Source organism: Leucoraja erinacea, chromosome 2 (assembly GCF_028641065.1).
Source record: "Leucoraja erinacea ecotype New England chromosome 2, Leri_hhj_1, whole genome shotgun sequence".
Classification (NCBI taxonomy): domain Eukaryota; kingdom Metazoa; phylum Chordata; class Chondrichthyes; order Rajiformes; family Rajidae; genus Leucoraja; species Leucoraja erinaceus.
Genome location: NC_073378.1, coordinates 105,282,962 through 105,309,214, shown reverse-complemented (window position 1 = coordinate 105,309,214; position 26,253 = coordinate 105,282,962). Strand labels below are relative to the sequence as shown.

The following is a 26,253-nucleotide window of genomic DNA, read 5'->3' as shown; positions in this document are numbered from 1 at the left end:
CCCCTCCCTCCTTCCTTTCTTCCCTCCCTCCTGCCCACCTCCACCTCACCTCTCCACACCTCCCCCCGCGTCCCTTCCCTCCACTCCACCCCTTCACTCCTCTTCCACTCCTCCTCCTCTCCTCCTCTCCACTCCTCTTCCTCTACTCCACCCCTCCTCCTCTACTCTACTCCACTCCTCCTCCTCCCCTCCTGTCCTCCACCCCTCCTGTCCTCAACTCCACCCCTCCTCCTCCTCCACCCTGACCCTGGACCCCTCTAATCTACCCTGGAGCTACCCCTTTCTGTTGGGCGCCCCCTGGTGGTGGTGGTGGTGGTGGTGATTTAACGTGGCGCACTGCCAGCCAGCCTGCCGGCCAGGGAGCTGACGCGCAGGCGCGCTCGCCGCCTCTGTGCTCGCCTGTTGCAGGCTCCCTGCGCGCTCGCCTCTCATTCTGTTGTCATGGAGGAGCCAAGATGGCGGCGCAGGCCTATGCGATGGGCAGACGGGAGATTAATCAACACTTCAACATCAGGAACGCCAAGCTGCTCGCCATCGGCTTCGTGCTCATCTTAACCGCCGGCCATGGGATCCACAGGTTCTACGGAGGTAAAGGCGTGGGGAGGGCGATGTGGGTGGGTGGGTGGTCACTCGGTCCCGTGATATTCACTTGACCGCCGGTCGCGTACGTCCATGAAGGCGAAGCCGGGCATCAATATTAACACTGGGTCCGGAGCAGATCCCACGGTGGGTGAGGAGGAGGAGGAGGAGGGGGGGCGCTGGGTTAGTGTTGGTCCGGCAACAAGCTGGCAGTGGGCGGCTCGTCCTCGCTGCCTCCTCGTTCAATGCGCACCCGGAATGATCACCAGTCGCTGCCGGTCCTCGTTGCTGCCGCCGGCCACCGGCTGGCTGCCTTTGTGTTTCACCAAAGATAGACACAAAATGCTGGAGCAACTCAGTGGGTCAGGCAGCATCTCTGGAGAGAAGGAATGGGTGATATTTTGGGTCGAGACCTCCTATTCAGATTTTGCGTCTTTCCTCGGTGTCTGCAGTTCCTTCCTACACATTTGTGTGTCACCAACTGGCCTTGAGGTGTTGCTTCCCTGAGCCGGTACAACAGAAAACCCAAACGTAGCATTATGATCATCTATCTGTACGACATGGGAGCTGCGGAATCGCATCGCCCCATCCAATGTATGCTTTTGATACCCCACTCATTTGAAAGTGGTAAACACGGACGGCGTGGTGTTCTGTCATCTGACAAAATGCTGAATGAATGAGCAGAGTTTGAGCTTGATTTATCCAGATGCATTTTACTTGTAATGTTTGCTGTCTAGTTTACTTTTGTGTTGTAAGGCTGCAAATAGATCGTTTCCGCAACAACGTATACCATTTAAATGTGCATAACTTTAAATACTGTGGTCTAAAGCCGCAAATATAAAATAGGTGAGGGAAATTGCACTCGTATTTCAGCCTGAAGATCAATAGAACAGAAGATTATTCTGACTCTCCTGGCCCAACACAAATGGGTGCGGAAAATCAATTAGTGCTGATTGCAGTCAAATTTCCAGCCAGAAGATCATTAGCGCAGAAGATTATTCGGACTCTCCTGACCCAACAAAACTCTCGCAAAACATATGCCTGAGCTGCTGAAGGAACTCGGGGTGAGGTGACAGCTGTGGAGGAAAATGATCAGTCTATTTCCCTCCACAAAGACGGGCAGATCTGTGTTCATCTATCAGATTTTGCCTTTTGCTCCAGATTCCAGCATCTGCCACCTCGAATGTCTTGGCCTCCATCCTATCACATGCTAATGCACTTATTCCATAGAAAACAGAAAATGTACACGACCATCTAGCCCATCCTGTCTGGAGATGGATAAATAGCTACCCAATATAATCCCACCTTCCTGCACTTAATCAGTAGCCACATAGATCACTGCTCTTCAGATACACACTCAAATATTGTTTGATTAAGGGTTTCTACCTCCGCTCCCTTTTTGGTTTTTAAGCAGCGAGATCCAGCCACTTGCCACCATGTGGGTTAGAATATGTGTTAAACCCTTTGTTCTCCCTTCGCTTCTCTTGACATCTTGAAACTTAAAAGAAAGAACTGCAGATGCTGGAAAAATCAAAGGTAAACAAAAATGCTGGGGAAACTCAGCGGGTGAGTTTCTCCAGCATTTTTTGTCTAACTCCAAAACTACTGGATAGTTGGAAAAACCCATCTGCTTTACTGATTGTGGGGATTCTTCCACATGCATATAGACCACATGCTGGTTAAATGAGCTTAGTATTGATACAGTGCCCGCCATAATTTTTGGGACAAAGACCCAACATTTATTTATTTGCCTCTGTACTCCATAATTTGAGATTTGTAATAGAAAAAAAATCACACGTGGTTAAAGTACACTTTGTCAGATTTTAATAAAGGTCATGTTTATACATTTTGGTTTCACCATGTAGAAATGACAGCAATGTTTATACATAGTCCCCCCATTTCAGGGCACCATAATGTTTGGGACACAGCAATGTAATGTAAATGAAATTAGTCATGTTTAGTATTTTGTTGCATATCCTTTGCATACAATGACTGCTTGAAGTCTGCGATTCATGGACATCACTAGTTGCTGGGTGCCTTCTCTGTTGCATTTGTAGGGTTTTGCAAGATTCTGCCGTGTTTGTAATCTTAAGAGAAATGCCATTGGCATTTGGTTGTTTGTTAAGTTTGTTTAATGCTGGAATTACCTGAAATTTCAATGAAAATGAGCTTGAGCACAGGAACAAACAGTCATGATTCCATTGGAGGATAAATGAGATTTGAGGTGTAATTATAGTTATATATCCCCCAACCTATGTGTTTTTCTGGTGTTTTTATCAAATTTACTGTCAAAACAATGCAAAAGAGAAATCTGAACCAGAACAAAACATGCTGGAAGTGTATGGAGTGCAAAGGCATTAACATTGCATTCTACTGACCTTCATCAGAACTGCTAACTCCACTGGTAACTGATGCAGATTCAAATCCCAGGCCTAGATTAAGACCCTGATATGCTTATGAATATTTGATCACATCTAGAAACATTTGTACAAATTAGCATGATAGAAGGATGCTCTGAACAAATAAATAACACAAGGGTTCACTTGAAAAAAAAATGCTGCTTTCCACAATGCTTTTAGGGGTCTCGGTATTTTACAGTCAAAGAAGAGCTTTTGAAGCATAGCCAATTTTGTTATGTTGACAACGGTGACCAAGTAATTTGTTTTGGTAATGCCAAGTAATAGGATGGGTATTTATTGTACAGGACTCAAGATTCATCGCCTGTTCTTTATTGAAATAGTATCACATGATATATTGGATGCACTTGAGAAAACAGATGAGACTTGGGTATAACATTTCATCCAAATGTTGACACCACTCTGCCTCACTATTGAAATACTGCCTTGGAGTGTCAGTCTTGATTTTAATGCACAAATCACCACCTTCCTCAGAGAGGAGAATGGTACCAACGAGAACTAGCTGACAGTGTATTAATGCTGATATTGTCTTGGAGTGTTGTTTAGTAGCAATAAATGATGCAGAAATAAAAACAAATTGTAAATGTTAAAAGCGGACAATGCTGACAATATGAAGTATTTCAGCAAAAAGAAAGATGGGGAAAAGTATCTTTTGAATGACATTGCCCACTGGATGTGTAATAAATTTCCATATCTGGAACATTTTAGTCTGTTTTTAATGGGAGATGTGCAGTACATTATTTATAAACATGCACATTGAGTAATTTAGACAGATTTCTAGTATAATTTGGATTGTTACTTTGGGTGTTCTATTCTGGTCCTCTTAGAGTCATACAGAATGGAAAGAGGCCCATTGGCTCAACTTGCCCACACCGACCAACATATCCCATTTACACTAGTCCCACCTGCCTGCGTTTGGCCCTTATCCCTCTAAGCCTATCCTATCCATGTACCTGTCTAAATGTTGTTTACACACTGCAATAGTACCTGCCTTAAACTTTCTCCTCTGGCAGCTCATTCCATAGCCCCACCACTGTTTGGGTAAAAAAAAGTTCCTATTCAGGTTCCCATCTTTCCCTCTGACCTTAAACTATGTTCTTTGGTTCTCGATTCCCCTACTCTGGGCAAGAGGCTCTAAGGGTTTACCCAATCTATTCCTGTCATGATTTTGTACATCTCTTTAAGATCACCCCTCATCCTCCTGCGCTCCAAGAAATAAAGTCATAACCTGCTAAATCTCTCCCTTTAGCACAGGCCCTCGAGTCCTAGCAATATCCTTGTAAATCTTCTCTGCATCCTTTCCAGCTTAACAACATCTTTCCTATAACATGGTGACCAAAACTGAACACGACACTTTAAATGTAGCCTCACCAATGTCTTGTATAACTGCAACATGACCTCCCAAAATCTATATTCAATACCCCTGTACTCCTAGATCCCTCCCTCTAATGAACATGCATGTCCTGGACTCCTGTCAGCACACTTTAAAAACATCCCACTTTCTGGACCTCCCTTTTCCTTCAAACAACCTGCTAGTCGACTTGAACAAGTTCCTATCTCATACACTCAGAGTTGGCTTTACCCCAATTTAGAATTTTAACTTGTGGGCCTACTGTTTCTATCCATAACTATCTTAACCTTAACAGAACAGTGGTCGTTTATCCAACGTGGCTCATCCATGAACACTTCATCCACTTGCCCGTCCCAATTTCTCAAGACGAGATCAAGCATTGCCATCTCCTGTGTGGGGGCCCCTACATATTGCCTGAGGGACCTCTCCTGAACACATTTGAAAGATTCTACCCTGTCTAAACCTTTCTCACCGTGACATTCCCAGTCAATATTAGGAATGTTAAAATATCGTACTACCACAACTTAATTTGACCTACAGCTGTCTACAATTTCCTTGCATATTTATTCTTCTAATTCCCATTGACTATTTGGGGGCCTGTAGTACAGGTCAGGTTGGAGGGAGTCCCCCCCCCCCGGAGTCCCCCCCCCCCCCCCCGCCACGGATACCATGTAATCCCGCGCTACCTACTCCACGCATAGATAGTCGGCGACTAAACCGTCTCCCCCACCTGGTTTGCCTGGTGAGGAAGGGGGAGTGGATCCCCAGCAGGACCAAAAACAAGACCTGTCAAAGGGTAGATGAACTTCTAGCGAGCCAACGGCCATCCACACTTCAGTAGAAGTTGTAATCACTGTCGTACATAGCATTGTAAGGCACCGTGCCCGTTGATGTTTTCAATGGTGGTGATGATGATGATGATGTAGTACACTCTCAACAAGGTGAGCATCCCTTCCTTATTGTTAGATGCAAAAAGCTGGAGTAACTCAGCGTGTCAGGCACATCTCTGAGGAAACTTTCTTGTTCCTCAGCTCCACCCATATATCCTCACTAGATAACTCGTTCATAATGTCACCTGACTACGGCCATGACATCCTCCTAAACCAATAATGCAACACCACGTCATCTTTGCCGCCACCTCTACTTCTCATGAAGCACCTGCACCCTGGAACATTGAGCTGCCAGTCTTGCCCCTCGCTTAACCAGGTTTGCACAATGGCTACAACGTCACAGTCATGCATACCTATCCATGCCCTTCGTTCATCTCCCTCACCTGTTGGGCCTCTTGCATTAAAATAAGTGCAATTTAAACCAACATTCCTTCCTATTCTCAAGTCAAGTCAAGTTTATTTGTCACATACACATATGAGATGTGCAGTGAAATGAAAAGTGGCAATGCTCGCGAACTTTGTGCAAAAACCAAACTAACAAACAAATAAACTACAAACAGAATGGAACATAATCACATATTCTTTTACATATTACATATTGTGGGAGGAAGGAAAAAGGAAAAAAAACCAGCAGTTTTAAAAAAACAATAGAATGGTACAGTAAAGTTAGTCCCTGGTGAGGTAGGAGTTTACAATCCTAATGGCCTCTGGGAAGAAACTCCTTCTCAACCTCTCCGTTCTCACAGCATGGCAACGGAGGCGTTTGCCTGATCGTAGCAGCTGGACAAATCTTTTGCAGGGGTGGAAGGGGTCTCCCATGATCTTATTGGCTCTGGAGTTGCACCTACTGATGTATAGTTCCTGGAGGTGGGCGAGTGAAGTTCCCATAGTGTGTTCGGCTGAACGCACTACTCTATGCAGAGCCTTCTTGTCCTGGGCAGAGCAATTCCCAAACAAATCGTGATATTTCCGGACAAGATGCTTTCCACAGCCGCTGAGTAGAAGCACTGGAGGATCCTCAGAGACACTCTGAATTTTCCCAATTGCCTGAGGTGGTAAAGGCACTGTCTTGCCTCACTCACGAGTGCTGCAGCTTGTGATATCCATGCCATATCCTCAGAGATGTGGACTCCCAGGTATTTAAAACAGCTCACTCTATCCGCAGTATCCCCATTTATCTTCAATGGTGTGTACGTCCTCGGATGATGTGCCCTCCTAAAGCCCACGATCAGCTCCTTAGTTTTTTTTGATGTTCAAGAGGAGGATGTTGTCCTGACACCAGAGTGCCAGATCAGCCACCTCCTCCCGGTAGGCCTTCTCATTGTTGTCTGAGATCAGGCCCACCACCACAGTGTCCTCAGCAAACTTGATTATCGAGCTGAACCTAGCCACACAGTCATGTGTGTACAGGGAGTACAGTAGGGGGCTGAGGATGCAACCCTGGGGGGATCCTGTGCTCAGGGTGAGGGGCTCCCTGATTTTCTTCTGCCTATTCTGTCCTCTAAACTTTCTCTCTTCACCCTCCATACCAACTTCTAACTTCTCACCTGTCTCGGTCCTGAATAGTACCTCACACCCCCCTCCTTCCGGAAATCAAGTTTAAACCCACCTGTGCAGCACTAGCGAATCTACAGGTTGCCTCTGCCCCAGAACAGATCCTAATGGTCTAGAAATCTGAATCCCTGCACCAACTCTTCAGCTATACGTTTAACATCTATATCTTCCTGTTCCCACCCTCAATTGCACGTGGCACTGGAAGTAATCCATCAAACTACCTTGGAGTCCTGCTTATTAGTCTTTTACCTAACTACCTATAGTCATATTGCAGAACCTCCTTCCTTTACCTACCTATGTCATTTGTGTCAATATGCACGACTTCCGGCTGCTATTCATTGCAGTGGCTCTGCTGACAGTTATTAGTTGGTCTTCGGAGACAAGTTTAAGAAACAAAGAAAAGTTTACTGTCATTAGTAAACATATTGTTTTCAGAATATTGAACAGTTAGTCATATTTCTAAGTTGCATCCTACAGGATTGAGTTATCCCAGAACTATGACAGGTAGATTTCTAGATGCTATGGCAAAGGCAATCACTTGTACCCTGAATGGGTTGTTTGAATGCCTGAAATAAATTATTCCACTGCAGCATCAACTTACATTTACATAGCACCTTTTCTGTAGTCAAATTTTTCTAAAGTATTTCAGAGGAGTATTTCAGAGGAGAAGTGTTGAAGTAACTCACCAGATCAGGCAGCATATCTGAAAGATGCAAATTGTGAATTAAAATATTATATCACATTAAATGGGATACAAAAATACAGCAGATCCAGGAAATTATTAAAAACAAAAAAATCTGGAAATACAATGGCCAGGCGTTCATTTATGGAGAGAGAAACAATATTGTTTCAGTTCATGACCTTTCATCAGAACCAATAAATTAAACATTGTTTCTCTCCCTACAACGCTGGTTTGTCTATTGATAATTTCTAACATTTTTAAGGAGATATGACAGGCAAAGGCATATTTGTTAAGGAATGTATTAGAGGAGGAGGAGAGAGGTGATGAGGTTTAGGGAGGGAAATCTACGGCTTAATGTTTGGGCAGCTGAAGCTGCCTACTTGGACAGCTGAAACTGCCAGCTGTTGTGTGATTTCAAAATGACAAATGCACACAAGGCCAGTTTTGGAGGAGCATTTTAATCTTGGAGGGTTTAATAATTAGACAAGCGAGATAGGGAGATGCAAAGTCTAAGGCAATTTTATAAAGGTTGAGAATTTGCATCAAAAATTGTGGTAGCTGATGGAAGTCAGTGGGCAAATCAATAATGGGTAAACAAAATCTTGAATAAAATGGGATGTGGGCAGATTATTTTTGGATTAACTCAAATTTATGAACAGATGATTAGCCCAAAAATTGAAGTTCAGAGGTGTCAAAACCACAGCTGTTAGTTTCAGAGTATTGGGAATAATGGAACTGTGTAAAATAATGTAGTGGAACAATGGTTCAATGGTAGACAAAAATGCTGGAGAAACTCAGCGGGTGAAGCAGCATCTATGGAGCAAAGGAAATAGGCAACATTTTGGGTAGAACCCTTCTTCAGACTGATGTGAGGGTGGGGGGGAAGAAGAAGAAAGGAAGAGGTGGAGCCAGTGGGCTGAGGGAGAGCTGAGAAGGGGAGGAGAAAATAGGGACAACCTGAAATTAAAGAAGTCGATGTTCATACCGCTGGGGTGTAAACTGCACAAGCGAAATATGAGGTGATGCTCCTCCAATTTACGGCGGTCCATACTGGCCATGGAGGAGGCCCAGGACAGAAAGGTCGGATTCGGAATGGGGGGTTGAAGTGCTGAGCCACGGGAGATCAGGTTGGTTATTGCGAACCGAGCTGAGGTGTTCGGCGAAGCGATCGCCAAACCTACGCTTGGTCTCACCGATGTAGAGCAACTGACATCTAGAACAGTGGATGCAATAGATGAGGTTGGAGGAGGTGCAGGTGAACCTCTGCCGCACCTGGAAAGACTGCTTGGGTCACAGATACATAGTCCTTGAATGGAGTCAAGGGGGGAGGTAAAGCGACAAGTGTAGCATTTCTTGAATCAAGGACCCAAGCAGTCTTCAGAAATGCTACACTTGTCAGACTCTGCATTTTGCAGATACATAGTTGGTGGTGTCTCTTGCATGCTTTAACGTGTCTGTTGTGAGTAATTCGAGCATACAGAAGAATAGGGATTACTGGTGATAAGTAGATCCTGAGGTTTGTGCTACAATTGACGTATTGATTGTTGTTCACTCTCCCTTATGGGACTAAAGGCTGTACTTGTACCACTGAAAGCAATGATCAATTTCATTTTCAACATCTATCTTTGCCGAGAGGTGGCTCTCGCAGAGTCATACAGCGTGGAAACTGGTCCTTTGGTTCAACATGCCCATGCCTACCAACATGCCCCTTCTACGCTAGTACCTGTGTTTGGCCCATCATCCTCCTGCACTCCAAGGAATAAAGTCCTAGCCTGCTCAGCCTCTCCATATAGCTCAGGCCCTCGAGTCCTGGCAACATCCTTGTATATCTTCTCTGCAGGCATGTGCCGTCAGGGTAGGCAAGGTAGGCAGTGCCTACCCTGACTAAAATTATAAAATGGTCATTGTTTTACATATATAAAATATATATAAAACATATATAAAATGGTCATAAATAGTAAAGGCACGGGAGAATTATGCTTCCCTATGTGATCGATCTCTTGGGGAGGCATAATTCTCCCGCGCCTTTCATCCACAGTATGTATAAAACGCGGAAGTATGTGCTACTCATGTGCCATCGACGATGCTTCAAGCCATCAGTGACAACAGTCCGTAAAGGCAGCTGAAATTCTGCCTTTACACCATAGACTGCGTGCATGTGCTGCGCATGCGCACCAGCCTACTTCGCATGCGCACACGCAAATTTCTTGGTGGGTTTTTCAAAGATGGATAGTGATTACCTGAAGAGTTTCTCGAAGCAAACGTATGAGGAAAAGACCAAAATAATTATAAATGGCAGACCAATGCCAGAACTTAAAGAACTTCAACAGCGCAAAGGAACAAAAATAATTAGAACATTTAAAACAGCTTGGTACAACAGGAAAGAGTGGCTATGCGGTTGTATTTCAACAAATAGACTGTTTTGTTTCCCGTGCCTGTTATTTTCGGTATCTAGTGGAACTGTATGGGTAGCAGATGGATACAGTGATTTAAATAATTTGCCTAATGCTTTAAACAAGCACGAGAGATCTGCTGCGCATTATGAAAGCCAAATAGCATTGAAGACATTTGGGTCTACACGGATCGACTTGCTTTTTGATCAGACAAGAACTTGCTTTTCGTGGTGATGATGAAAACAAAGAATCGCTAAATCTTGGAAACTATTTAGAATTACTAAAATGTACAGCAAAATTTGATGAAAATGCATCATTTACAGAGTTCATCCGTTTTTTCTGGCATTTCTAACAAGATACAAAATGACTTGATTGAAGCAGTAGGCACAGTTGTAGAAAATAATATTAAAGAAGAGATCGCAAAAGCCCCATAGAAGTGGATGAATCCACTGATATTTCAAATACAGCTCCGTGCTCTACAGTATTACGGTGTATATATTTTACTGAAATTAAAGAAGCATTCATAGGCTTTGACAAACTTAAGGACAGAACTGCTACTAGTGTAACAGAATGCATATTCAATAACTTACACAAATATACTTGTGCTGAGAAACTTGTAGCACAGACATATTATGGAGCAATGGTAATGGCATCAAACTTAAATGGTATTCAAGCTAAAGTAAGAGAAAAGGCACCATCAACTTTATTTACCCACTGTTATGCTCATGTTGAATTCTTGTTCTCAGTCAGCTAAATTCATACCTGAATATACAGGCCTTTTCAAGACCATTGATGCTCTTGCCTCATTTTTTTAGTCATTCTACAAAACGAACGTAATTTCTTGATGAAATAGTGCAGAAACGCATTCCAAAGGCAGCACGAACCAGATGGTCTTCAAACTCAAAGCAAATCCAAACTATTTTGCAATTTCATGGAGACCTCTGTAAACATTTTTGACAGCATTAACAGCAATCCTTTATTGTGGGATCCTGAAACTTTGGTGAGGAGCAATGGGTTTTATGCTGAGCGACTTCAAACAGCGACTTCAAAAATTTACAATTAATTTCCTTAGTTGATGGAAGCAAGTTTCAAAAACGTGCTTGTCAAATTGACCAGGAGGCAATTGAAAGTTTAGAAAGAAACTACGGTAAATTCTTTGATGTCATAAGACTGAAAGCGGATCTAGCTGGATTTTAAAATGCACAAAAGTTTCAGGATTTACTTGTTTTTATATTTCAAAATGGACTGGAACAAACGTTCCCTGAAGCCGTGAAGCTGCTACAAATAATTTTAACAATTCCTGCTACAACAGTTTCTGTTGAGAGATCATTTTCAGCTTTGAAAAGAATTAAAAGCTTCACCAGGAATAGAATGTCCAATGAAAGGCTTTCATCACTTGCTTTAATTTCTATCGAAACGGTAAGATTTACTTAGATGGAGCAAAGTCCCACTGCTAATTTCTATGAAAAAGTTAAGGATATTTTTGCTGCAAACAAAGAGAGAAGAATGGATTTTGTGTACAAATAACATGGTAAGTAAATTTATTTGAGCTATGTTTTTAAATACATTATTAAGAGATAGGACCTATTGAAGACAAATTACTTGATAAGAGTCGAGAGAACAATCTGCGCATGCACGGTTTCCAAGATTTTTTAAAGCCGACTGACAGCTCACCAGGGAGAGAACAATGCGCATGCGCGGTTTTCACGATTTAAACAAAAAGTTGACTGACAGCTCCGCCGGGGAGAGAACAATCTGCGCATGCGCGGTTTTCAAGATTTTTAAAAGCCACTGCCTACCCTGACTAATTACTCACGGCACGTGCCTGCTTCTCTGCTACCTTTCCAGCTTAACAACATCAAGATATCAAGGCTCAGGACATCAGGTAACATCAAGATATGGGAACTTATCCACATTTTTGAATGTCTTGTCACAAATCTTTGTTGTTGAAGGACGGTAATGTGTAGCAAGGCACATTGGTGGAGGACCTTTGGATTTCAAATGTCATGTTTTAGGCCGATACTCAAGAATGCCAAAGTGAATGAGTCAACCAATATTTGCAAATTACGTGGTACTATTGGGAACCTTTAGTTCACGTGTTGTGACTGCACACATGCCTGATGTTAGAGCAGTTGTGTTCTGGAAAGTCCCCCTTACAGAATTTGCTAATCACTCTCCTATCTTAATGCATGTGCAAATGTTTTGACTTGTGGAAAATTGCAATGCAGATACATTTGTAGGAATGTAAACTCCCTTTAACACGTGGGTTATCTATTTAAAGAGTGCACAACCACCCAAGCATACAGTGCCCTCCATTATTTTCATTCATATGATCATTAATTATTGTCATTTGCCTTGTTATACCAAAGAGTTTTCAATGTTGCCTGCATCACTGATCTCCACAGTTATGGTAACAAACCTCCAGGAGATGGGCAATAAGCGAGTTTGGTATTCCGACTGCACATGTCCAGGTCATAGGTCACTTGCGATAAACATTCTCGGCAGCTGTGTTGCTGTGTGTGTGCAGGCCTATGTTTCATCGGGGTTGGGCCTGGGTCTCCGTTGCTGCGGGCGCTGTTCAGTTACTGCTGGGCCGTCCCAGTCCCCTCCTGGGTGTCCCGTCCCTGTCCGGCGGCGGCGGGGGGTGCGGCTGGTGGTCTCCGTCCCTTCGGGGAGCGAGTTGCTTGGGAATTGGAGTGGGGTTGGACTGGAGTTGCCGCTTCTTCTCCGCGCTGGCTGTGGGCCTGGGGCCGCCGCTGCTCCGGACAGGTGTCCCATCTGGCCGGGGCTGTCGGTTGGCCCGGCGGGGCAGGCGGAGTTGAGCTGGGGTTGACGCATCCTCTCCACGCTGGCTGTGGGCTCGGGGCCGCTGCTGTACCAGGGGGGGGAATGAGGATGAGGCGCGGGTCTATGTGCGTGCAGCAGCACAGCTGCCGAGAATGTCTCTCCGCCGGACCAGTCTCTCCCACTCGCATCTGCCTCCTCTCTCTCGCTGTCCCCGCTCTCCTGCTACCTGGCACCCCTGTTCCTCAGATTAAATATGTTTTTACACATAAATTATGAATAAAGATAAGAATTTATACACAGTTTATACAGCCAGCGCTTTGTTCGCTTTTTCTTTATCTTGAATGACTTTTGATAAATCCCGTGATTCCTTGAGTTTTTCAGAATACCGAACTCACTTATTCTGCAGTTTTCCAGCAGACCCACAGCACTGCTGGGTCCTCGGCCTTTACCTCCTTGACTGTCGAACCTTACGTCTGTCCTTTGAGATTTGCTTATTACATCTGTAAAGAATGATCAAGACCTTTACACTCTCTTCAGCATAGCAGGTTGAACAATATTGGCTGTTATCAACTGTTGAGGGTTGCGTGTTGCAGACATGTTTGCACACGTAAGGATAATTATTCCATCTCTAGCTTCCTTCACACCATTATTTAATTTTACCAAGAGGTGTGTTATTTTCAATGCACTGCCAAAACTGAACTGCCTCATCTGCATTATTAAGTTTGCTCAGGAGCAGGCCCTTCCCTTGCTAACTGCAAACAAATAAATGCAGCCTTTTTGCAAACAATTTATTGACACAAACTTTTAATACAATACCTGCATGGTACAATGGCTAACTTTTTGAAGCTCTTGAGTCATGTATTAATTTTTATTAAGATTATTTGGCCAATCCACACAGTTGTGGCTCAGAAATAGGTTGTTACTTAGAATACTGTCCAGTAATTTTACGACACAGATATTAGGCTGGCTGGCTTGTAGTTCCAAAACTTTTCCCTGCTCTTCTTCTTGAATGGAGGCATGACATTTGCTACCCTCCTGTCTTCTGGCACCTCACCTGTATTTAATGACGACTGATAAATCTCAGCTGTGTCATCTGCAATTTCCTCTCTAGCTTCACAGTGTCCTCGGATATAGTTGATGAGGCCCAGGAGATTTGTCTTCATACGCGTGAGAACCTTCAGCACCTCTTTGACTGTAATATTGACTGATCTCAAGACACTTCCATCGATTGCCCCAAGTTGCCCAGTCCACATGCCTTTCCCCACGGTAAAAAAAAAAGAGGAGAAATACTCATTGAAGACTTTGCCCATCTCATGTGACTGGTCACAGATTTGACCTATTTGCTTCCTGAGAGGGTCCCATTCTTTCTCTGGTTACCGTTTTTCCCTTTATGTATTTATAACATCTCGGGATTATCCTTAATGCTATCTGCCAGAGCTATATCCTGTTCCTTCTTTTACTGTCCTGTGTTCCTTTTTTAGTTTGCTCCTTAGTTCCTGAAACTCCTCCAGGGATATGCTTGATTTCAGCTGCTTATACTTGCCCAATGCCTCCTTCTTACTCTTGACCAGAGCCTTTATTTCCCTCATCATCCAAGCTTCCTTACGCTCACCTGTCTTGCCCTTCACACTAACAGGAACATGCATTACCTGGACTTTTGTCAACGCACTTTTAAAAACATCCCACTCTCCTGATGTTCCTTTGCCTTCAAACAACCTACTCCAATTAACTTGAGCGAGTTCCTGTCACATACCCTCCAAGTTAGCCTTGCCCAAATTTAGAATTTTAACTTGTGGACTCGCTCTGTCTCTATCCATAACTATCTTAAACTTACCATAACAGTGGTAATTTCTGCCAAAAGGCTCATCCATTAACACTTCATCCACTTGCCCCTTCAAGTTTCCCTAGACTAGATCATGTGTTGCCCATTCCCGTGTGGGGCCCTCTACATGTTGCCAGAGGAAATTCTCCTGAACACATTTGAAAAATTCCACCCTGTCTGCAAATCATCTACTTCATAACGTCATTTTCACGTTTAGTTCCATGTTCACACCCTTTACATAACAGGGCTCTCACTTAACTTTTTTTCCCTGTTGCCAGCCAGGCAACCTAGGCAGCTTTTCAGGTTGCCAAATGACAGTTTAGATGGTCATTTAGGACGGCTTGATACAATGTGCTCAGAGTTATGCTCAATGAAGCATTCACATATTATTTCTGCTTCAAATAAAGTCACAAACTAAACATATTCACCAATCAAGACATGATATATACCACAATGACATGCAGCAAAATTATAATACAGTATCTCAACTCTTTTTCACATTGCAATTAATGCAATTTCTATTAGTTCTTTCCACTTCCAAACAAAAATGTGGTCGGATTATTCAGCGTATGATCAACCTGTGTCAATAAATCCTGGACCATGGTAACATATATGCTTAACCATGCACACTACAGATTGATGCAAGCATGTTTTCTGTGAAGGACCGAAAATTATCAAGACATGGCCATGGGTCGTTATTGCTATTGGCACAGAAACACTCTCGCTTCCCACATAATTTATCCATAACAAAATATACAGGTTGCAAGGAAATTTCTAAAGGCATTTTATGATAATAGCTGTTAAAACCGACTATACCCATCTGACAGGTTAAATATTACACTAACTGACAAGAGATGGCCAAAGGACATAAGTGCAGCAAATGTTATTTTGGTAATATGTTTAAAGGTGTCAAAACACCACATTACCGGACATTCAGATTAGATGTCTGTGTTGTGAACTGCAATGAAGATACCCAGTTTGTACGCACCAGATTAAAAAAAATTATTGATGCACGACGTTTCCACATTCCCACTTCAGAATTAACGTTAAAATTTCAACTCGGATATCTCCCGACCAAATTTGTGATGTATATGACCGACTGTAGAAGTAAAACCTGGATAAATCCAACGTATGGTTGTGAATGTTGCTCATTAAATAACAGTACTGGTACTCCATATTAAGAGCATTGATTTGCCGTTAAAATGAATTCTGTAATAACGTGTCAACAGTAGCAGTGACAATCGAACACTGCGGTTTTAATGTTTCACGTGTTCACAATTTAATTAATCCATCTTTATAGACTAAGACAAATAATAACATTGGGAATTAAAACACATTTGATTGCATTCCGTTATCAAACATAGTCAATGTTCGCTATGAAGACATTTCCAGCACAATTGGGGGGGGGGGGGGGGGTGAATCAATGCGGGATGGAGAGATGGCGGGGGGGGGGGGGGAGGTTGAGAAGGCAATCGGTGCGGAATGGAAGGATTGAGGCAGGTGAATTAGTACGTGTTGGATGGAGTATGTAAAATTGTGAGGGGAGAGCGCGGGGGATGTCAGTGGGGTTAAATGGGGGGATCAGTACGGGATGGACGGGGGGGAATCTGTGCAGGATAGATGGGGGGGATCAGTACGCGATGAATGGGTGGCTCAGTACAGGATGTATGGGGGTAGACAAAAATGCTGGAGAAAATCAGCGGGTGAGGCAGTATCTATGGAGCGGAAATAGGCAACGTTTTAGGTCGAGACCCTTCTTCATACTGTTTTCCCCCCCCCCCCCCCCCCATTCTTCTTGAAGGGGGGGATCGGTACAGGATGGATGGGGTGGGGATCGGCACAGGATGAATGGGCAGTTCAGTACAGGATGAATGGGGGGTTCAGTAAAAGATGAATTGGGAGATCAATACAGGATGGATGGGGGGGATCGGTGCAGGGTAAATGGAGGGTGGGACAGTACAGGATGAATGGGTGGATCAGTACAGGATGGATGGGGGAAGCAGTGCAGGATGGATGAGAAAGTTGGTCAGTACAGGATGAATTGGGGGACCAGTGTAAGATGGATGGGGGGGATGGCAGGAGAATCTATGCAAGGTGGATACGGAGATCAGTGTAGGATGAATAGATGAGGGGGGGGGGTTAGATGAGGAGGGGAGCACAGGGGATGTCTGAGGACTGAATAGAGGCGGGAATGGGGACCAGTGTGGGATGGAGAGGAGAGGTCTCAGGATAAGGGGGATGGAGGGGGACGTACGAGAGGGTGGGAGCTGGGGAAGGGCGCAAAGTCAGCGCTCATCGGACAGGGACGGCATCATAGCCCTGCTGCCTTGGCCGTCCCTGTCCACAGCCAAGTGTCGCCGCCAAAGGGGGAGGCAGTTGGGATCTCCTCGCCACCGCCTTCCCTCCTCCGCCAGCTAACAGGAAGGTGCGGGGCCGAGCCGAGCGGTGCAGCTGCTTCAGACGGCGGTAAGGAGGCCTCCCCCTTCCTCCCTCCACCTGGCCTCGGTGTGCGGGAGGGTTTGTTTTGAAAGCCGCGGCCGCTATCAGGGTGTGCGGGGTGCGGGAGGAGGAGGTGGTGCCGCTACCGTGCTGCGCGAGGCCCGTCTTTCGCTCCGACCCTCCGTCACACCGCACTTAGTATCTTTGCCCGCACTACAGTCGCCGCCGACACGAAAGGTCACGTTCCTTTTCTCCAGAGATGCTGCCTGACACACTGAGTTACTCCAGTTTTTTGTGTCTACGGTATAAAACAGTATCTGCAGTGCCAAGCCGGGCAAAATGACTCGGCATTAGGTTGCCCGGCGGCACTTTGGGTGGCCATTGGCACCCGGGCAACCGCTAATTTCGAGCCCTGCTGTAACAATTCCTCTTCTGAAATTGTAACGGTATCAAAGATTATTTTCGTTCATATGATCATAAATATTGTAATTTGTCTTGTTACACCTAGCAATTTTAAATGTTGCCCGCATCACTGATCTCCACAGTTATGGTAACAGGAGCAGGACAATTCTGCAGTTTTCCAGCAGACCCACAGTACTGCTAAGTTCTCGGCCTATACTGCTTACTATCGAACCTTGTGCCTGTCATTTGAGATCTGCTTATCGAATTAGCATAGGCAATGACTGTGCCACCCAGCGTCACCCGTATGTTAACGTGCAAAAGGGCGCACAACATGATAAGGCACGCAAATGTTGCGTGAGGATTTTGAACATTCCAAAATCCTGGGGCGGCAGAGAGACATTGCGCGTCACTACATGCGTCACACACGTCGCAACCCGACAATAACGCGACAAAATGTCACCCAAGTGGGTGTCGTCTGAATGTCACCCAAGTGGGACAAGCCGTTTACAGTTGTGATCTCTGTGTATCTCTTTCTCTCTCGTTATCTAGGTGGTGATAGCTGTGAATGGCTCCTCTCTAGTGGCCGATTCCTGGGTGAAAATGTGTGGCAACCTAATGGCTGCATGATGCACAAGTACAAAATTAGGCAAGTAACTTTGTATTATGTGGATTGTAGATATAATACAAATTAAGGTAATTGAGGTATATAAAGAAAATGTCCCCGGCTCCTCTCTAGTGGCCGATTCCTGGGTGAAAATGTGTGGCAACCTAATGGCTGCATAATGCACAAGTACAAAATTAGGCAAGTAACTTTGTATTATGTGGATTGTAGATATAATACCACTTAAGATAATTGAGGTATATAAAGAAAATGTCCCCGGCCTTTTAGAGTTCCTGCTTCCGACCCCTCTTCTGACTTGCTAGTTGCATCATTGAGTCCCTCTCCTGCATCACCATCTGCTTCCCCCGTCACTCCATCCAGTTGGTCTCTTCCCTCCCACCTGCACCTCCTGGCCCCTCAGCTGCCATGCCTCATCCTTCTCCCCCAGAGTCGCCAACATACTCCTCCTTGGAAGTGACAGCAGGTGAGAGAGGAGGGAGACCCACGGTGACCAATCTTGTCCTGTCGGTGGCAGCAGCCTGAAGAAAGCACTTCCTATCGGGGGCTATAATATGAGCCATGTGAACCGATGAAGAAGGGCTCACTGGTGCAGACGCGCGGCATCGGCACATAGTTTTAAAGTGATACGACACAAATTGCTAGAGTTGTGTCAGTCTGAGGAAGGTTCCCGATGTCACCTATCCATCTCCAGAGATCCTGACCCACTGCATTACTCCAGCACCTTATCTTTTGTCCATCATCTGCAGTCACCGGCAAAAATGAACACCAGTCCCTCCGTTATGGTCCGTTATAACGAGGGTTTACTGTGAACTGACTGTCTATCTATGCCTCTCATAATTTTATATATAGGCATCTTGCATGTTTGATTTATGCATTTTTGAAATAACAAGATTGTTCTTTTAATACCAAAGCTTGCTTTATACTGGTATTTTTTGAATAACGCACTAAAATTTACCGCTGACAGCATAGCCGCAAACATGATTTTTAATTGCAAGTAAAACGTGAGATGCCTGTACTTCTATCAGGTTTCCTCATAACTCCCAACGTTGTAGAGAAAATCCAAATCTTTCCAATCTCTCTTTTTAGCTAATGCCCCATAATCCAGAGTATTCTGGTAAATCTCTTCTGCATCCATTCCAAAGCCTCTGTAAAAAAACATTTAAGTTTACTTCGTAGTCACGTGAGCGACTACGTGAAGATCCCCGCTAGGACGCATGCGTGTCATATCGCTACACGCATTGCAACGAGTCACAGCAGGGGGAACGACGTTCCCCTTAGCGGCAAAATTTGAAAGCCGGGAACAGCAGGTAAGAAGACTCTGCGTTCCAGAATTTGAAAGTCGGGAACAGCAGGTAAGAGACTCTGCGTTCCTTCCACTTACCTTTTAGGTGGAGACATGGACTGGGTCCACGAAGGCTGCGGGAAAGCTGGCGGGGGAGAACCGCAGAATTGCCGGCAGCAGCAGCAAACGGCACGCTGATCTCCCGTAATGAGAACAGCTGTGCCCGACTTCGCTCCCGCGCCGGCCCCGGCCGGTCAGGAGAGGAGCAGCCGCGAGCGACCAGTGCCCGTGTGCATGGGGGTCGGTTTGAGCGGCTGGAGGAGATACTAAGCAGCCGCGAGCGACCAGTGCCCGTGAGCACCGGGGTCGGTTGTAGCGGCTGCAGCATGCAGGATAAAGAGCAGCCGGGAGTGGCCAGTGCCCGAGAGCATTGGAGCCGGTTGGACCGGCTGCAGGAGAAATTAAGCAGCCGCGAGCGACCAGTGCCCGTGAGCACCGGGGTCGGTTGGAGCGGCTGCAGCATGCAGGATAAAGAGCAGCCGGGAGCGGCCAGTGCCCGAGAGCATTGGAGCCGGTTGGACCGGCTGCAGGAGCAGTACCCCTTGTGGGGCTGCAGAGTGGAAATACTCCAAAGTGGCAAAGCCACAGTGGGCAACTAATAAGCCCCACAGCAGTACTCCTTGTGGAGCAGCACAGAGTTTCTCACTCATCAGAGGGGAACACCGAGAGTCAATCCTGGGCTGGCTGCAGGAGCTGGAACAGGAGCAGCCGTGACGGCCAGTGCCCGTGAGCATTGGAGCCGGATGGAGTGGCTGCAGGAACTGGAGCAGGAGCAGCCTCAGGAGTAACGGCTTCAGGAGCAGCCGCGATGGCCAGTGATCATGTGCGTTGGAGCCGGTTGGGTGCCCGAGAGTATCGGGACCAGCTGGAGCGGTTGTTGGAGCAGGTAAGTGGCAGCTCCATGAGATGGAGACTAGTCACAGAGGGGCAGCTAGTAAGTCCTACAGCAGTACCTCTTGTAGGGCTGCACAGTGTTCTCCCTCATCAGAGGGGAGTGTAGGGGGTCAAATTTGGGCTGCACTTGAACAAGGGAGCAGAACATACCCCTAGTACACTTAGGGTGCAGAAAACCTATGGGAAAACACTTACCATCAGGGAACTGCAAAACCTGAATGTTCCCAGTATCAACCAAAACATGGTAGGGCAGGGAATTGAAACGAAAGAAAGTTCGAAGTCCTAACAGCGGGACGGGATCGGTCGCACTATAAACAGAGACATGGCACTAGATCACCAGGATGCACTGGCCTTATATGCTAACCTGGAACCTCCCAACCTCCAATATTAAAATTTGGAGGCATCTTAACTTAACAGGGAAAGAACTTCACATAGAGGGAACTCTGGGGCACATTAAGGAACGTCTTAAAAACTACTTCCTGGGAAATGCGCTAACCCTCATCAGACACCGGCACCTCAACGACCACAAAGGATGCCGAAATAGTAACTAACCTACTAATAGTAACCAGGGAGGTTGGTGGGGGATAACAGATCTATCTGCATGCATAGAATTATTCTACCGACACTTAAAATTCAGAAGTATAGGGGTATACCTTAGAATTCTTCATTCCATTATCCTCCAGTTCAACTGAATGTTCATGCTTAACGGGTAAGAATCATCTAAAGCGCATACTGAACTACAGTGCCCATATATTATAGGTTATGGAAGACATCCAACACGTATCACAGGAATTCATGTCCTAGATATCCTTATCATAATTTAGAGGTGGTTGCCACTACATCTTAGATTGACTAATTTGAATACTTCGTACTTTATATTCATTACAGATGGGAACCTTTGGTACAACTAAGGTATTGATCCTAGGGTACTACATGGCAAGCATGGTATTAAAATATGCTTGCTATATAGTACTCATTGGAGGTGCCCACAGATGTATTTAACACAACAGATCGTCTGCGGTCCACCGTTAACACAGTTCACATGGCAGTGACTTTGCCGTAAGAAAGGGTACAGCCTTTATGGAGGCTTGCACTGAACTAAACTATCCATCAGACTGGTAGTAGAATAATTGGCATTAGGGGCTGTGTGACAGCCACATGATATCGGACCTTTACATAATCATAGTACAGAGCGTAACACGCGTCACTCAATAAATTATGGGGGGGTCATTCTGACAGACTAATGAAGCAACCAACTATGGTACAAAAATGGTGGAACATACATTAGGCATTGGTCCTAACCAAACACGGTACCCGTCTATGGAACCACATACTGATGGGCCTTGGATTGGGATGCTACTAATTCCATCTCCTGCTGTGGGGGAGATGGAATGCTCTGGAGGCATCACTACTAATGTTGGGCATATATACCTGGGGAAGTGAGTGCTAGTCATGGCTTTAAGTCATATTGTTTTGGGTTATATCACCAGTATGTTAGTCTACAAATTGACAACACCACCGGGGTAGCATATGTCAACCATATGGGTAAAAACATATCGACTCTGTGTGACTATCTGGCCAACACTATTTGTGAATTGAATTGAATTGAATCCTTCATTGTCAATCAGACCTTTCGGTCTGAACGAAATATTGTTGCCTGCAGCCATACATGTAATAATAACAACACACAATAAACACAAACTAACATCCACCACAGTGAGTTCACCAAACACCTCCTCACTGTGATGGCGGCAATAGTCTTAGAGTTACTGTCTCTTATTAATCTGGATTAATAGCGTATCCAGATAGAGATTGGATATCAGCTTCCAACTACCAGGGAAACTGAATTTAGTGGCAGACAAAAGGTCACGCTAAGTCTAAAAACCCTGTATGGATGTTGGATAAAATATGTATTGCTGGAACACCCGGTATGGAACGCCAGATAATGACCTATTCACACCCATTCTCTTGCCAGTTATCAAATTATGTTCTTGGGAGCCAGAACCTGGGGCAGTGGTTCAGATGTATCTTCGCTGATTGGGGGATCATTTATGCATCCCTCCCTTTGCCTCATCAGTCGGGTATTTAGGAAGAAACTATAGACTCCACGTCTCGAATTTTGATAATACCTGATGCCCTACGCAGCCATGGGTCCTGGTGATATCAACATGGGTCAGAACCATACATCACCATCCATCATAGACCTAACTTACTGGGTCTTCCCGCAACAAGGGGAGTTACCCATGTCACTATTATATATTAACCTATTTATTTAGAGTTGAAAGCGCCTCTTCTACACCTGGGACTGACGGACCGAATGTGGAATTATTTCAGCGGGCCACAGACAGTCCACCCAAACATCAGTACTTGGTATCATCTAGTAATGGGAAGTACTGTCACAACAATAATCATCACCCACAGATCTATGAACATCCCGTCTATTCTGGAATTCCTGGCAAGCCTCCATTACGATGAGAGGCTCAGTCATAGTGCCATCAACTGCGCCAGAAGTGCTCTGTCAACATACCTGTCGAAGGTACAGAGCGGCATTCTGTTGGGACAAACCCTGGTAAACAAACTCATGAGGGGCATTTTAAAATTAATCCCCAAGAACCAGGTACTCCCAAATATGGGATGTGAGCATTGTAATGACCATGTTAAGAAACTGGTCGCCAGCTACAGCTCTGTTCCTACGGAAACTGACTATGAAAACAGTCATGCTGATGGCCTTGGCCACGGCACAAAGGGTCCAGTCACCACAGAAAATAAGGTTGGACAACATGGTTAATTCATCTGGAATTTAAGGTTTACATCAGTGTAATAGTCATACAAAACAGACAGGGGTCAACACGCCTAAAAAACAGAATTCAGAGCCTACCCTACAGATGGTCGTCTCAGTATTATAACTCACTATCATACATGAAGTATACTAAGATCATCAGAAGGACGAAATGTCACTTTAATCAGCTACTAACAGCCATTCAAAACAGTGACAGTCCAGACCATCTCTAGATGGCTAAAACAAGTCCTAAATAGGCTGGAGTGGACACTAGCATTTCAAATCTCATTCCACCAGGGCTGCAGCTACATTGGCAGCTATGAAGTTGGACATACCAATGGACCAAATCCTCAAGACAGCAGGATGGCCAACGGAGGAACTTTCCAACGACTTTATAACAAACCAGTCATTGAACCTGGAACATTTGCAGAAACAAATTTAAGTTCTGTAATATAATATACCCATAAATAGGGGTAATAATTGGTGTTAATATTTTTACTGTTGGGTTTCAATATCGTATTGATGTCTAATGATGTTAACTCTATTCTCCCCAAAAATCAAGGCAGATGTGATGCATGGACTCGTTCCACGGCATGAAATCACAGAGCTTTAAAATCTTCACGTAGTCACTCACGTGACTCCGAAGTAAAATAGTAAGATTAAACGAGAACTTACCAGTTTGAAGTTTGATCTTTATTTTATGAGGAGGAACGTTGAGGGAATACGTGCCCTCGGCTCCCACCCTCGATCATATCCTGAACTGGTATCTCTTCTCTAATCTTACTATGTTTAGTCATTACAGTTATCTGTGATTTCACACCGCTGCTTTGAAGAATGACAGGCATGCGTCCTAGCGGGGTTCTTCACATATTCCCTCAACGTTCCTCCTCATAAAATAAAGATCAAACTTCAAACTGGTAAGTTCTCGTTTAATCTTACTATTAAAGACTGGAACTTTGAAAATAAACCAAATTTAATATATTTCCAGAGGTATAACATTAGTTAGTTTTGATTATACATTACCAGGAGTACAGATTACTGGTTATTATCTAAAGACTGCAGGATTACTGAAGCGGAAAACAAACCTATATTAGGATGACACTGGAATTGCAAGATTATATCTATGTAACCTGTTTTACTCACCAGAGTTTAAAAGGATCTCATAGAAATGTACAGGTTTCTGAGAATAAGTTATGGGCTGGAGTTTCCTACTTAATAATTTTAAGTATTTTTAAGGATGAGATCAATAAATTTTGGGGATCTGCCAGTCGGGTCGTAATGTTGACGAGATAGATTTGTGTAATGCATGGAGGAGTAGATTCAAAAGGCTGTACATTTAACTTAATTCCTGTTGTTCTTATCAGGGAAAACTGAGCCGGCCGATTTTCTTTTCCCCTTTAAAAGTGAAACATGTGGGCGGATTGAATGGTGGTCTTAAAATAACAGAGTCATAGAGTTAAAAAGCATGGAGTCTGAAGAAGAGTCCCAACCCAAAACATTGTCTGCCCATTCCCTCCACCTCTTTGTTTTGCTCATGGAAACAGGCTATTTGGCTCTAAAATCCCTACTATGTACATGTACCCGTCTAAATGTCTTTTAAACATTATAATTGTACCTCCCCTTCAAGTTCCACCATCAGATCGTTCCCTAAAGACACTTGCCGCTGTGAAAAAGGTACCCCTCAGGTCCCTTTTAAATCTTTCCCCTCTCAATCTATGCCCTTTAGTTTTAGACTCCCTCACCTCGGGGGCGTGAGAGGTTGTGACTATTCATCTTCAAATAATTTTTTTATATACAATAATGGTTTCCTCTTGTATAGAAGAGAAACATTAGAACCCATTCATATCAATAAAATGACAACCGGGAAATTCTGAAATAATATTTTTCACGCTTTATCCAGTGATTGAAATGTGGAACTTTCTACCAAACGGAAGAGCAAAGAAAGTCAACCAGATATTGAAAGACATAGTTGAGGAAGGATGGGTTGAAGCTTGAGGCGCGTAAGCATAGGGATGAAATGGTTGGTCTAAATAGTTCATTCCCTATCTGTATATTCTATATTTGAATGTATAATCTTCTTATTGCCTTTTTTTGTTCTTCAGTGAAGTAAAGAGCTGTCTTATGAACAAATATATAACTTTCATTGGAGATTCCAGAATTCGGCAATTGTTCTACTCCTTTATTAAAATAATAAGTTCTGGTGTAAAAGAAGAAGGTAACAAGGTATGTTTCTGTTTTCATTAACTTTGATTTGGACTGAGTGAATATTATAGGTCAGGGGATAGATTCATTGTTTTCAAGTGACACTATACAATCAATAACCCCTGTACTCTAGAGTTACCATTTTGGTTTTGATTTCAGAGATTTTTCCAAATTATTCAATTTAATTTGGCTATAATATAAATATAATCTAATTTTTAAAATGCATCGAGATTAATTGGACAGTTTGGAAATGTGTGTTTTCCCTGCTCTTTAACAATCAGTTGTATTAATCACCCAGGAGCATAGAAGTGTGAAAAGTATCAAACATTAGTAGAACTATCTAAAATATAACTGGTGAATTGTGTTGTCACAATATCCAGGAATTCTGTTCTTTGGTAACTGGGTAAAAGGGCAGGGATGGTGAAGGCTAAAATTAGCTGCTGTAAGATGGATAAATTCATGAGGCCTGAGCAAGGGCAGCACAGTGGCACGCACAGCTGGTGGAGCCACTGCCTCACAGCGCCAGCGACCCAGGTTCAATCCAGATAGCAGCCGTTGTTGGGATCTAACCCAAGTATCCAGCGCTGTAAGGTAGCTACTCTACTGCTGTGCCACCAGTTGATGTCTTTTTTCCAGAATAGAAATGTCAAAAACTAAATGACACATTTTTTACGGTGAGAGGTGGACTGTTTAAATTAAATGTGCGAGGAAGGTCTTTTCACATAGAATGGTGATAGCTGGAATGCACTGCCATGGGATGATGAAAGCTGATATGATCGCAATATTAGACAAACCGATGAACAGGCAAGGAGTAGAGGAATGTCACGTTCATCTCACGGGCAAATCTGCAGTTTAATTTGACATGGTCAGCACAAACGTTCATGGGCTAAAGGACCTATTCATGTGTTGTATTGATCTGTGCTCTAGTAATTTGATTTCTGTTGCGTCATTTAGTATTTTATCCTTATGATCTCATTCAAGTACAGTGCCTTCCATAATGTTTGGGACAAAGACCCATCATTTATTTATTTGCCTCTGTACTACACAATTTGAGATTTGTATTAGAACAAATCACACGTGGTTAAAGTGCACATTGTC

The 26,253-nt window shown here is 44.2% G+C and overlaps 1 protein-coding gene across 2 annotated transcripts in view; it reads left to right on the top strand.

Annotated features, from left to right (window-relative positions):
- Positions 1-26,253, top strand: part of casd1 (CAS1 domain containing 1) — an 81,867-nt gene that overhangs the window by 13,925 nt on the left and 41,689 nt on the right. Inside the window, exons 2-4 of one of the 2 annotated variants that reach the window (XM_055662590.1) lie at positions 409-588; positions 17,866-17,962; positions 25,056-25,176. In XM_055662590.1, the coding sequence (XP_055518565.1) occupies positions 409-588; positions 17,866-17,962; positions 25,056-25,176 (398 nt within the window). Of the gene's footprint in view, positions 1-408; positions 589-17,865; positions 17,963-25,055; positions 25,177-26,253 lie in introns of those variants that run through there. The other variant, XM_055662598.1, reaches the window with a different exon arrangement.